Genomic DNA, 14,855 nt, shown 5'->3' with positions numbered 1-14,855 from the left:
ACCAGCCATAGTTTAGGTGGCAGCACATCACAAGGACATGATCAACATGTCCTGCTGGTTGCAGTCAGGGATCAATATTTGGAGAAGAGGGTGTGTCCTTTGGCAAGCACATCCCAAGCTGCCCCAGGACCTACATGCAGCTGGTTGGGTTGTTCAAACCAAACTGTGGGCTCCAGGGTCTGCTGCTCACTCTCTCATCTCCTCTCTTCCGAGCATTCCATAACCAGCCATGACATTCTGTGACTACCTGTGTCACAGCAGCATGCACATGCTTTGTACGGACCTTGTTTCTGGGAAGGACAGCAGCAGGGGCAGTTTCTGATTTGGAACAAGTCCCTCCTCCACCCACGTGCCTGCAGGAGAGGCGGGGAGAGATGGGGGTCACAGAGAGACCCTGGCATCCCAGCCTTCTCCTCGCTACCCACGGTACCAGATGGCAATGGGTGGTTTTCCAGGCACAGCTCTATGTTTCCCACAAGTACCTGATCTGCCATACTGGCTCCTCTGCTCTGCCCAGATAACATGAGGAGCAGCATTCTTTTAGATTGTTTTAGGGGGGCAGCATCCATTTAGATTGGATATCAGAAAGAAGTTCTTCATGGGTGGTGAAGCACTGGCACAGGTTGCCCAGAGAAGCTGTGGATGCCCCATCCCTGGAAGTGTTCAAGGCCGGGCTGGATGAGGCTTTGAGCAACCTGGTCTAGTGGAAGGTGTCCCTGCCCATGGCAGGGGAGTTGGAACTAGATGGTCTTTAAGGTCCCTTACAACCCAAACCATTCTACGGTTCCATGATCCTGCTTCTTCTGCCAAGACAGCCTCACACCTGTCCAGCTAGGCAAGGGAGGCATCACTACTACAGGTCAAAGTCAGACCTTCATTCTAACTAAAGTCAACAGCTGTGCATCTCTGATTATGGGTGCCACATGCTCTGCCCACCTTGTTTTTCAAAAGGACTGCAGCATTCTTCAGACTTTGGCTTCCAAGTTGATTTTGCATGCAGCCCTTTATTGTACTGAATATGCCTGAACTGCAGTACCAGCCTAGAGGAAAAAAAAAAAACCCCTTTGCCACTACAATTAAGACTAGCAAGACAGACGACGGCTCCATTTCCCAGATGTATGGAAGCAAAAGTAACATCCTCTAAGCAACGCATACCACACTTGTTTAGAATGGCTTATCAAAACTATCTCCAGATAACGTTACAGCACCTTCACTGCATGGCATTGCCAGTATGCTCTCCAACAGGCAAGGCAATGCCATGCCTCAATCCAGCGGGAACCAACTTGGCATGCTTTGTCAGCCAGCACTACTAACTGTGAGGCTAGTTTGTGTGTTGCAAAAAGTGTAGGAAAGACACAATTACAAGCGGGGACCCACTGTCTGTGGTGACATAGAAAACTTCATGTCACAGCTATGACTTTTGGAACAAACACTAAAAGCATCATTTACCTTAAACAGCTCAATTTCCAAATACAAAGCTTGTTATCAGCTGCCGATTCTCAACGACTATAAGCAGCTTTCAATAAAGTCAGTTCATGTTGCTCCCTGCACTGCACAGGCTGACCAACACTGCCTTTTATCAGCTATCAGCACCCAGATACCACTCCCTTCCCCAGCCATTGCTGCCCACCACAGCCAGTTCCAAGAAGCAAAGCTAGGCCACGTCTGGGAAACCCAGTCAACTGAAACACCACCACAGAAGCACCACACACGCACAGGTCTTGAGGGGATTCTTCACTGCCATCCCTCACAGGTTTATTTTCCTAGAAAAACCCCTATCTAGCCACTACTTCTCCTAAGGGTTTCTAAATGGCTGCATAGTTGCATTTTGAACCCACACCACGTGAGCTAGCATTTTCCATACAGAAAATGGACTCGTCCTCGTAGAAAACCCTGTGTCCATATCAAACATTTCCCAGAAGTAAATCACTTGCCCTACTTGTTCAAGGCATCCCAACTTTATCCCTCCATGCAGCCTGTATCGCTCCTGGTGCTCCTCCAACATCCGTGGTGGACGCCAATTCACCTGCTTCAAACTCAAGATGTTTTCAGTTATTGTCACGTGATTTCTGATGCAAAACAATTTTATCTGACACTTCACCACAGTTTTTGTTTATCTCAGCATTTCCTCAGGACTGACCTTAAAATGTAGCAAATACAGTTGGAGGGGGAAAAACCGTACGTTGATGTTTTCCGTTTCAGAAGGGAGTGCACAAGTCCCGGAACCCACACCACAGAGGACAGACAGCTCAAAAATCATGCTTCTTTCCATGGTATTTTAGGTACTTCCTTCTTACATTTTCCAGGAAGGAAGTGGCACGTGTAGCATGAATTTTAAACGTTACACCATAGTTTTCTTCAGAACTACAAATTCAACGTTTCTCTTAATTACTGAGCAACCAAATTAAAAGCCACAGCAGAACTTGCTGAATGACGCAGGTTTTGAGAAAAGTTAAATAGTCAATTCAAGAAAAACTGTTTCCTTCAGCTCCAGTGTACACAGGAGACACCACTGACAGAAGTTTCCCATCACATTTGTTTGGAATACAGTAACAAGTAACCTAACACTTTGAAAGATTAAATACATGTGTTGCATTCAAGTTACACAGAAGTCATAATTACTTAATTATATGTACAAATATTATTTCATTTCTAATTTTGAATTAATGCATACCATAAGCATACTCTGCATTTTAACCGCTTATTTGAGTTAGCCACAAGGTGGCAGAAATTTCAAAGTTAAAATAAAAAAGATCATTGTAGGTTATTCCACGGGTTTGATTTTGTTTAACCTGCTACAGCTAGAAGGAAAGGAAGAACATGTTTATGTCACCAGGTTAAAAATTAAAGAACAAGTCCTTTTTCTACCTGTGACGGAAAAACAAAATTAAACCTATAGCATAATATACAATATAGATGCTTAAGGGAAAAGGCTATACAACCACGGATTCATGAAGTAAAGCATTATATTTTTATAGTTTAATATCTAGATTAAAGTTATCAACTACAGAAGCTACAACAAGCATGAAATATGCGGCCTAAAGCCCAAATACATTATTTTAGGTATTCAGATTACAACCTTCTCTGTGTTTGGAAGCAGCATTAAATGTTCTAATTTAAAAAAGAAAAAAAGAAAAAAAAAAAGGAAAAATCATAACAAACAATTAGGAGAAGCAAGCAGCTGCTAACCAGAGAACTGACATAAAACAGCCCACACCATAAAAAGGCACCTCAAAGCTTTTTTAAAACATGGCTAAAAATCATTAAGCAATAACTCCCATCTCCTGTCACTGGCAAATCACTAAATTTCTGCTCTCCTTAGTCAAATAATTTTACCCAAATTTTCAATTTTCAAAATTATTAATTTATTTTTATTTAAAGTGCAGCAAAATTTGATGACAAAAATTAGCAAATTAAGGTAAAGCACAAAAGACATGGCAAGGGGAAGATCGAGATGGTTTCTTGGAAGTTAATGCTTACATGATAATTTTATCGATTAACTAATCAGAAGCAAAGTTGCACATAAAATCCTAACAAGAATTCCAAAAAGCAAGTTAGGCAACTATAATGAGTAAATAAGGTACTTACTGTCTAGCCTGGTCCTTATTGCCATACGTTACATTTACAACTGCAGTCTCCGTGTCAGTGTTCACTAGAGAGGAAAACGCAACAAGAGGAGGTTAATTTCAGTGCACACGTACTTCCCACTACAAATTGAAAAGCAATTTGAGAGTAGAGCCATACCTTGCTCACAGTTCTCCACTGTTCCATACTGAGCTAACAAACTATCCAGCACCTATCAAGGGGTTAAAGAAAGGACAGATTTCAGTTTCAAAACAGATTAACAAAACAAAAAAAGCCTGTCACAACCACTGAAATTTAAAGTTATTATATCAGAACATAGAGCATTTAAGACATCCACTCAGCTAAGGAAGAAGCGTTAACTATTTTGGGAAGAACAAGCACATGTATGGTTTTCTGATGTGAGAAAGAAAACAAGCAACATTTAAAACCTCATAAATGTGGAAATACAGAACTCCAAGAAGTCACACTACACTAAGTCCCAAAAGTTGAAAATACACCTCCAAGTCACCTGCTCTCAGAAAAGGCTAAAGCATAGGCAGGAAGAATTAGAGAAGAGCAAATCTGGAATAAAAATCTTCCCGTGTATCCCAAGCCCATATATAAACCCGCCACTGTTTGGGTTTTGAGGTTTCAGGTTTTTTTTTCTCCTCCCAATACACATAGGTCACGCTTAACAATATTATTTTCTTATTTAATGGGGGCTTGTCTACATAGATAAATTAACCAGAAAAGAGCATATCAAGAGCTGTTCCACAATTATTTTAACAGTTTGTCCACAGAACCATTCCAGAGGAATCACAACAGAATCTTCACAATTATTTGAAAGTCACAATTGATTTGTCCTGTGGTATAAAGCTAGAGAACAACAGGTAACAAGGAGCAAAAGAAATCCAAATAAAGTAGTTTTATTTGGCATAATTTGTTTTATTCTAGTCAAATGGAGGATGAAGAAGGGGCAAGAAACAATGACTTGTAGGAAAATCAAGGTGTCAGAATATTCCAGTAAAAACATTAACACACCCACAGTTGTATCACTTAGAAATTCACATAGTATATACTTTTGCTTCCTCCCAGTGAGAAACAAAGTTCCAGAAAACAGTGACTAGCACACAACACAAGACCACAGTTGTGGTTTGTTGCATCCTAATGTGTTGTCTCAAGCATTTAAATTATGCTGGAAAAGTTCACAATTTACACTAAGAAGTAAAAAAGTAAACAATCTATTCTGTGACCAGAGTGCCATTCTTCACTTTGGTTGAGACTCTTAAAGCAAAATATCAGTATGAAAGGGAGGAAACCCTTTTGGGAAAGGAAGGAAACAAGGAAGCAAGGACAGAAGGAAAGCAGTAGGTGTAAAAATGCACCCATGAGGCTTCTCTGCACAGTACACTTCCACTTGCTGTAACCAGCAACAGAGTGTGCACCAAGCCACCGTCCCCAAAAAGGTAAAATTCAGAGCCTACATCCTCACGAGATTAAGAATTCAAAGTTATGATTTAGTGTACTGTATGCTTTTACTACAATATAAAAGATAATTTTGTATTTGCAGTTTATATGCCCAAACTTAATGATAACTTACATCAGTATAATTCCCAATTTTTACCACCTACTGAAGCTGAAACTGCACAGACATTTCAAAGGGGGTATTTCAAACCAAGTTTTAGCAGCAGCAATGCACTGCTCACTGCAGCATTTCCCCATCCTTCTTGTATAGGATCTAGTAAGTTTTCTTGGAAACTGTTTTGTTTTTGTAGACAAGTTCTTAATTGTCCTTTCCTCCTACAAGTAGGGATTAGCCCAGTCAGAGTTTGCCTTTTCAAACCCCTCAAAAAATAATTCTTCTGCCACTCCTCAGATCTGACAATTTGAAACTAAGGAAAAGTTTGCTCTGGAATTCGCCAAATATTACTGAAGCAGAGATGCTCCAGGGGATTAAAATAAATTAAAAATCTGTGGAAGATCCTTTTAAAGACAATTGAAACCTTGGCACAGACGAGTGGGAGAGCTGTGAGGTCTCGCAGGTTTGTGGCTGTACTTCCACACAAGCCAGGAGAGTCACCCATGCGATTAGGGAAAAGCCTTCTTCCACAGGCAGCTTAAGTGGTAATTGTGCCTCCACTGACATCAGCTGGTGAACAGAACCTCAGGTGGGGTCCGGGTTTTAAAGTGAGAAAAGCAAAGCATGTCCCTGGCTTAGAGATCCATTCTGAGATGTTTGCTTGAAACGGGATACTGAAGAGTTAGTCTGATAAAGCAATTTCTTTGTCCCTTCGCTACGTCAACACACGTGCCGTATTACACAGCAGACTGTACTACAATGCAAGCTAAAGTCTTGGGTGAATTAAGAGACATTTTTAATACCTTTGAACTGCACAGACCACCAGCTCATACCCACTCTGCCCCAAAGCTGCATCACTTCAAAAATCACAACATTTATTTTTCATCCTTAATCATACAGGAAGTGATCAAAACTGGAATGTCAGAGGTAATGCAAGGCTTCACTGGATAATAATTAATCAATATTTTGTAAGCTATTTCCATATTAAATTTGTATTCTGGGCTAAGCATACCTTTACATTAAGACCCACGTATTAAAGTCACTAGCTTCACCAAGAAAAGAAATGCTTTAAAGCTGAATCTACACAACTTTAAAGATACTACATTCTAAGAACTGCATGTCTCTGGTCAGCCATCAAAAACCTCTCAACACACTAGTCTTGCATCTGCTCCAAGAAGCCTAAGAACCAAAAGGCTCCTTTGCTGTTAATGCTGAGGAATGGCCCAGGATTGCACATTCAGCATCCCACCTCCCTTCACCAGGAGTTCTCCACTTATGCTGCTATTTAATCCTCTTCTAAGCAGCTTCAGGCTCTGTCCATATGGGCTTTAATCCAAGTGATTTGAGTTCCCATGTCCTTAAACGAGTTGCTTTACCAGACACGTTTATGAGAAGTTTCCGCAAAGGATTGGAGCTTTCCTTAACCAAAATGAAAACAACCTCTTGGGTCAAAGGCACCTGCTCTCCACAACACTGTTCTCAGTCGATGCTCATCTTTGCATCATTGTCAGTCTCATGCAGCAAGGTTTTAAGTGTGATCAACACCACAGGGGCAGCCTTTTAACCAGATCGTATTTTAAATGCACTAGTAAAAAAGTTTCAGCAGCAGTTCGGGTATATGTGTGTGTGTGAGGAGAAAGCTTCGTGGGTGAGAACACTTCTAGCTGAACCAGCTGATCCAGCTGGGAGGAGTCGTTGTGACTATTCCAAGCAAGATCCTCTATCGTAACTAACTTTCAATACACAGAACAACTCCTGCATGTGTTTCTTGCTTCACACGTTATTTACTGCAACAGCCAGTTTCTATTCACATCCTTCATTTTTTCATATTTCTCTTCGCACTGTCTTTTCCCTCTCCCCAGATTTTTTTTCTCTCTAGTCCAAAGCCTCTAGTTCTGCTGCAAAACAAACATGTTTTGTTTAAGCTGCTCTTCCGTAACGCTTTTCGTGTACAGCCTTGTTGGGCAATCAGAACAAAAATCAAAGCCAAGTTGGTGGTGCAGCAGCAATTCTGATGAGCAGCTGAAAAGTTTATTTGTACAAATATTTAATCTAAGCTAGGGAAAAAAAAGTCTTTCCTTTTCTTGAGCTCTTCTTCTTGCAGTTGTCTAAATTGGGTCTCCTGCTCTTGTTATAGCACAGATGTCTCTCTCACAAAAAGCTGCAGTCTTATACTGTGGACTTTCATTCATCAGGCTCTAAAAGCCAATTCTGACTTCATTATAAACAGCATTACCCTACACCAAGACCCACAGACCGAGCGAGGCTGCTTTACAAGAAAGCGTTGCTCTTCAGTAGAGCTGAGCGCTGAAAGCACACATTAAAATATCCTGGTTCTCAAAGCAGATTTCACGGGTTTAGAAGTAGCACAAAACAACCAGAGAAGTTCTGGTTTGAACAAACCAGAGAAGTTTTCCACACTTTCTGAACAGACGATTCCATACACATCATCTTACGGTGCCATAGGATTTCTGCCCTACGCCATAAGCAAATTAGTCTCAAGACATCTGGTCCATGAGCACAGTTATATATCTTGTTTCTCACACGCACGCTTAACGATGGGAACTTCACAGTGGCCTCGTAGAATCAGAAGTTATTTTCTCCATTTGTGTAGAGCAAATCCATCAGACCACCACACTTCCTTCTGTGACTTCTGTCATGGTGATTGGGAGGTAAAATTCAACAACACAACTGAGCTCACGAAGAGAGGCAGAAAGAGACAGGAAGATTAGGATAATTCAGTAAAAGACCACACGGAAATTTTTGGCTGCAAAGACTTTGAAATTTCCCGGTGATTTAACCAAAAAAAAAAAAGTGGAGTCAAGCAACAACATGAGGAACAAGACAACATTGTCAGTGTGCAAGTAGCTTTTTGATTTAAACAGAGAAGTGTGGCGAAAGAACACAAAGAGCCAGGTATAAGTAAAGAGTGCAGAGCAATGCTGCTATCACTCCAGATATCAAGCCTGGTTGTTCAATTAATTGTATTAACACAGCACAACTAGCCTGATGTGACCCCGCCAAGCCCTGGTGCGCTGAAATTAGCGGCACAACGCAAGCAGAGCTGGCATTTTGTGACTATGATGAGTGAAACAGGACCTCGGCAGAGCTGCCGTTGCTCTCGCAGCCCCACCAGCTGCCAATGACCAAGGATGGCAAAAAGGCTCCTCAAAATACTTTCAGTTTGGTAAAAAAACGCATCCCCAACAAGGGGCCTGGCTAGCACAGCTTTACAAGGAAAGTCAAACATGAAGAAGCCTTTTAAAAATCCCCAGGGAAGCAGTCATTTTTGAAAAGTGGAGTGGGATAACGCTGCACCCCCTGCTTGAAGGCCATGGTGGACGGGTAAGCTTGGCTCCAAGTCACCCAGTATGCCTCCCAGCCTGTCTGGACCACTGCCACCAGCCAGACCCCAAACATGGTAACTTCACCCGTTTTCATCAAAAAGGTGGTCAGAGCACACTGGTCCCTTGTAACATCAGAGAAGCAGAGATGTGGAGTACCCAAACCTGCACGTGGTCTGCCAGGACAGTTACTCCAAAACCTTGAAGGCATTTGAGTAAGCAAAGCCAGTTTGCAATGGCTCAGTTGCTTGCAGCATGTGGCAATGGTGTTTTTCATCTTGTAGGCCCTCCAATACCCAGTTTACTGTCTCATGAAACCATGACCATAGTCTGGAAGAATCAGAAAAATAAGTCTGGAAGCTGCTGAAGTCATTGTTTGCACACACCAGAAAGGCAGCGCCTGAAAACAATAACTCTGGCTTATTTACCACATCCCATACAAACCCTGGAGTGAATTCTTCTCCTGGGAACTTACAGTTATATCCAAATGTTCAAAACTATTAATAAAGTTTACCCTATAATACAACTCTGTTTAGGTGGCATTACCAGGGTTTTAAGAATGTAAAGCTGAACCACAGAGAACAAAGCCAAAATTGTCAAAGGAACTACTAATTGAGTGACCAATTCGGACACCAAGGGTTTGATTTTCCACAGTGCTCAGCACATCTGCATGTTCAAAGTGCAGCTTCAAAGCCACTTTTGGTAGCAAGGGGAACATGGCACTTCTGCAAGAGAGACCTGAGGCTCATCACAAGACGAACTGAGGGCAAGGCACACTTAGCAAGTAATAGCAACTTCTGCTTAAGTAGGTCACGCAGCACCAGAGACCAGAACGTGCAGAATTCCATTTGCCATGACAGCCATGGATTCTCCTAACCAAAGAAGTTTTGTCTTCCTCAAAGACCGTGGCTTGCTGCAAAATTAAGAAAGTGTGTGGTGAGTAACTGGGGCACAACTCTTACAGACAAGTCATCTTCACTGCACACTGGACTTGTTAATTGACAGCAGAGCCATCCTCTAACCCAAGCCAATGTCCCTCCCCGTGGTGCCAAGAGCACACATCAGGTCCCTATTTACCTCGCTCTCACTCTGAGCATCTGAAATGCCCAACTGAAAAGGAGGTAAGAGATGGTGCAGACTACTTCAACTTCAGTGTTTTAAATTAAGCAAAAGATACAAAGCAACTGGAAATAGGTCTCAGGTGGAACATCATATGCTGCCATGAATACTACTATTGTAACCAACCAACCCAACACACCACATGTTTATAAGTATATCCAGATAATACTGCTGGACCATTTAAATTTAATATATACACACCCCCTATGTATATATACCAAGAAGCTAATAGAAACAGAGACGACTAAATGCTTTAAAAGCACGCTAGTATTCAAGAACAACATTTAAAAGGACCTGCCTTACATCTGCTAAGCCAAAAATCACGAAGTATAATGAGCATTATTTACAGATGGAAGGAGGTTATCTTCTAAAGAAAAAATTTAAGAGGAACCCAACAAGTGTAAGCAACATGGCAAACCATTACAGAAGATCAGCATCAGAATTCTGCCTCCTTCCTTTTTTTAAATAACAATACATAGGGTGGAATAATTCACGGAGACAGTACTCTGATGAAGCTCTGAAAATAAACTACAGAAGAAGTTTCTGGGCTACAAAGTTATCCCAGGTACTGAGCGCAGCAGGCAAAAAGTTCTAGCGTACTTCCGTGTTCCCACATTACACCCTAAGCTGGAAATAGTCTCTTGAATGTGTGACAGGGAGGAAAGATTAGTGTGCATTACACTAAGGAGGTATGAGATGCAAAAAGAAAAATAATCATGTCAAGGCTGACAAATGTCATTAAATGGTCTCTGAGGTTAAAAAAGTACTTGAGAAATGTTTAGAGAAAGGCAGAAAAATGCTTATTAGATGCATGGGTGGCCTCCTTCACAAAGAGATTAAAGGGAGCAGGATAATACAGTTTGGAAAGGAGCAAGAGGGAATATGATACAGGTATTATGAAATAACGAATCATGTAGAGATGGCCAAATTGGCAGCTTCTATTCACCCTTCATCTAAATTAAATGAAAACAAGTTTGAAAACAGAAAAATAAGCATTTATGCAACATTATCTGAATGCAATTAAGCAACACAAAATACTTGATTAATCTCCCCTCTCCTCACTCTAAAAGTGTAACTTCCAGAGCAGTTTCAGATAATGTCGGAGTTCATGAGCCAGATCAGCACTAATGCGAACGCTCCTGACTCAATACCCATTCCGATTTCCAGAAAATTAAAAAGCACCATCAAGATCAATCCTTAAAGGTAGCAACTGCCTTTTTTTTTTTTTTTTTTTTTTTTTTAAACACGGCTAATCCCCATTCCCAGGATCTCCTCGTGGGCACTGCTGGGGCCCCCTTCTCCTCCTCAGGCAGACGGGCTACCAGGACATTTCTGTGGCTCGGCATGAGGGAAGGATCACATGCCGGGCTGGCAGATGGGTGTTGTGAAACGTAGTGGGAAGCAGCAGCAACACTATAGCTCGTGTTCGTCTGCCTCCTCTCCCATCCAGGCGGACAGTTTAAGTGGAAACACTCTCCACTACTTCTACGATCTCATTTGTAGTTTGCCAAAGGGAAGGAAGAAAAAGAGCTATAAAAGCATTACTATCCAGTGAGCATCCATTGCACAACGTTGATTAAATGATAGACTACACAAAAGCAAGGGAGCCAGCAAATTTTAAAGGAATGTTTGGGAAATACACGGGGATAAAGGATGAGGTTTCTGCTTTACTCACAGCACTATACTGAAATACAATTGGTGCTTTCCGGGCAGTTTCGACACCTTCCCATGCAGGCATCCAGCCCTGGTCTCTGTCAGGAAGACTGCTGCTCAGCCCCACAGTGAAGCTGCAATGTCCTGCTCAATGCCACGAAAACCGGAAAGGAAACGGTTACGTTTTTCCTTCCCCACCCCAACCTTTCAGTCCTCCCAATTTCATTAACTCTGTATCATTATGGAAAATGGATTCTTATTAATTGGAAGATTTATCAAGAAGAATTGTATTTCTCCTATACACTTTACTCTTTTCTCTGCGTGTGTGCACATTTGTGTGTGAAAAAGGCACTTCTGAAAGCTATTTTCTATAGCTATTAAAGAGTCTTGATGTCACTTCATTACTGCTCCACAAGGCTGGTGCTAGTCTGATATTTTTAGTTTCAGCATAATAATAGTGCATTCATTTAAAAAAAAAAAGCTCTCTGTAAAGTTGGAAACCTGCAACTGTAACAGAAATCTGTCAGACTGAAATCAATTTCTGAATCATCTTTTGGAAACAATCAACAATTACAAGTTCCAAGAAATCTCTTGACAAGAGCACAGGCTGTTTCATGAAAAAGCCACATGTATGAAAAAATGTTCCTTCTGGTACAGGTACTTGGTAGAAACAGAGCCAACTCAGTGCCTTAATACCAGGGAAATCTTTCCTGGGAAGATTGTTCCATATTCTAACATTAAGCATTTCCTCTAGAATCTGCTCACAACTATCTAAAAATGATAGAGGGAATTACAGAGAAAAATCCTGTAAAATGGATTTAGTTCACAGATTAGCACAGATAAAAATAAAGTATATTAGAACTCAGATGGAGATCACATCCGAGACATTCCCTCTATTGTGCACAAGACTCCAGATGACAAGCTTTCAGGAAAAAGATAAGTCCTTAACAACCACTTCATGAATATCTTAGATCTCTTTATAACCAGGAAAAACTAACAAGATTGAAGCATTTTACTTGAGTTATATTTAGAGCATTCCCCTTCCCCCTTTTTAAATTGGTCATCCATAAGATGCATGCCATGCCTTTGGCTTCCCAGCAGTCCCACTAAGTGGGCCAGACATTTAAGAGAAGGTTTGGCCTCTCAACAAGTCTCTGAAATCCAGAAGACTATTGAAGGGAAGGAATTATCAGCATTTACAGAGGTTTACAGACACATGGACTGGGTTGCGGGATATTCTCATACAAAACTTCCCCATGAGCTGTCAGTGCATGTCACCTACCTCACCTCCCTGGTTCTTTTGCGGGCATGGATCCATTTGTACCTGGGTGCTGATTGCAGCAGTCTCATAACTCGTGGGGCAGCTCGGTCACTTGAGTGGTTGTAACAGCTACAGCTGAAATTGCTGAAACTATCCCAACAGCTGGAGAAATTTTTCTTTACCCACCTCTCTGGTTTTGTATTGGCTATTTACAGGGAGAGGGGAGGAAAAGGGTCAACCTTATTTAGTCCCTGATGCGGGGACTGAGCACTGAAACAAATAGAGGAGGTTGGAGTGGGACTCAAGAATTCAAGCTTGGGGTCAGCCAAAAATACAAGTTAAATACACTGTACAGCAAGGAGAGATCTTGGTAGAGCAATAACACCACCTTCAAGTATTTGAATTACTTTGAGACGCAGAATTGGATGAAAATAAAATCTACAGTAAAGGTCTCTATAGTGCTAATGCAGAGGTGAGAGCTTTGCAAAAACAACAATTACGTGCTGTCAAAGCTCTCAAGCTGCAGAAAAATGGACCTCGGAACAAAAGGGAAATCACAGGATTTGAGTGTAGAAAATTCTTGTGGTAAAACACATGATCTAGCAGCTACCTTATTCAGGTAGTCTTAAAAATTAAACTACACATATTTAAAACACCCAAAACCAAGTTATTCAAAGAATCTGAAAGTTTAACATAATTTCACTATAGTCTCTTCAACACACATTTTCCAAGATCTATGATTTCCAAGTGTAGCTTAAAGTATCCCAGCATTACATCCAACTCCTGCACTAATCTGAAAGGTAAGGTTTAAGAGGATGTTTACCAAAAACCCACAAACTTCTGAATGCAATTATCTAAACGAGAAATTAAGATTGCAAGAGATGCACTATGCTAATACCATTTGACCTATATATACCCAAACAAAATTCAGAGTGTGAATGCTGAGTGCTAGCTGACAGCCTGCAGACTATAAATTACTTTTAAGTGTCAATTTTGAAGGAGCAATCAAGTGACAAGTAAGATGACTCGAACAAGTCAAGGAAAATGGCCATGGTTAAATGAGTTAACTACACCTAATATGGTTCAAGAGCAATCTCTGCTTCCACCTACTTGCATTCAGAACCTTCTACAAAGAAGGTTTTCCATTCACAGCCTTGCAGTATCTATTCAGTCACCAGCAAGTTCTTCAAGTTTATTGTACAGCCTCATTATTAACAAAATTAGAATATTTTTCCCTTTTTACATAGGGAAAACAAGAGATGCAATCAGGAAGGAGGCAAGTTTAACACCGTTCCACCTGTTTGCAGTAATTAATACTCCATAATTGCACAGATCTGAAAACTGAAATACCCTTATTCCTCACAAGCATTGGAATTCACAGAGGAAAGAAGGACTACCAACTAACATGTACAATGTATGAGTTGTTTGTTCTTCTTCCATTCAAAGTGAATTGACTGCCTGGAACATAGCTAAATCACCTGCTATTCCTCAGGCCTACTTATGAAAAGCACAAGAAGCCAAACACAACACAGCAGAGGTCATCTCTAGTCTTACTGGCTCCAGTGGGCCCACATGAAAGTATAGATCTAAAGTCTCTGCCTCACATTTTAGCAAAATTTTCAATTCAACTAAATTATCAGCTCTGCCCAATACATCAGGATTGCACAGCTAAAAAATGCCATTAGAGCCATGCTTTTCAAAAGTCACCCTTGTGCAAGCATCTGAGCAACGTGGTAACACCAAGTGCTAGACTCATACACTCAGGTTTTTTTAAATAAATTAAAAAAAACACACACAAAAAAAACCACCAGCCACTAAACAAACCCACCCACACACTCATTTTCCCAAAACCTGGACCCTCGATTTCAATGCAATTTCTTTCTTATGCTGTGGAAAAGGCACTGCATGTATTTGGGTAAGTGGCTCCAGTCCTGTTTCACTGCTGCTCTGTACATAGCTCCACAAGCTATCCTCCACTGAAAGTACCCTCTACAGCAATACTCCCCTGAACGTGAACCAAACACATCTGTAGTAGTAATAAATTAACAGTAAAAGTGAACAATATTGCAGAGCACAAAGAAGTTGTATGCCATTTACCAGTTTCACATTTACTATACAATAAACTACCTCTTCTTGTCAAAACAACTTGTTCTCCTTAAAAAGCTGAAAATTTAAATTTTTTGACATTTAAAAAGCCAGCACTGTTTAAAATAAGGGAAGTGGGAGTGTAAATCCCCAGTATACGCCTGTATGAATGTACACTTCATTCTGAATTTTCACTGATTCATAGCGAAATATTCAGCCCAACAGAAGGGGAACTAGATTTTTAGGCACA

At 41.0% G+C, this 14,855-nt stretch overlaps 1 protein-coding gene across 1 annotated transcript in view; it reads right to left on the bottom strand.

Moving 5' to 3' along the window:
• LOC104515604 (insulin-like growth factor 2 mRNA-binding protein 3) overlaps positions 1-14,855 on the bottom strand; it is a gene marked incomplete at both ends in the record, with an annotated part of 58,004 nt that overhangs the window by 9,011 nt on the left and 34,138 nt on the right. The window contains 2 exons of the mRNA XM_010159643.1: positions 3,589-3,652; positions 3,745-3,796. Of these exons, the coding sequence (XP_010157945.1) occupies positions 3,589-3,652; positions 3,745-3,796 (116 nt within the window). The remainder of the gene's footprint in view (positions 1-3,588; positions 3,653-3,744; positions 3,797-14,855) is intronic.

The sequence above is a fragment of the Eurypyga helias genome, unplaced genomic scaffold (genome assembly GCF_000690775.1).
Source record: "Eurypyga helias isolate BGI_N326 unplaced genomic scaffold, ASM69077v1 scaffold5209, whole genome shotgun sequence".
Lineage (NCBI taxonomy): Eukaryota > Metazoa > Chordata > Aves > Eurypygiformes > Eurypygidae > Eurypyga > Eurypyga helias.
Note: the sequence above shows the minus strand (reverse complement) of the source record. Positions and strands in the feature narration are given on the sequence as shown.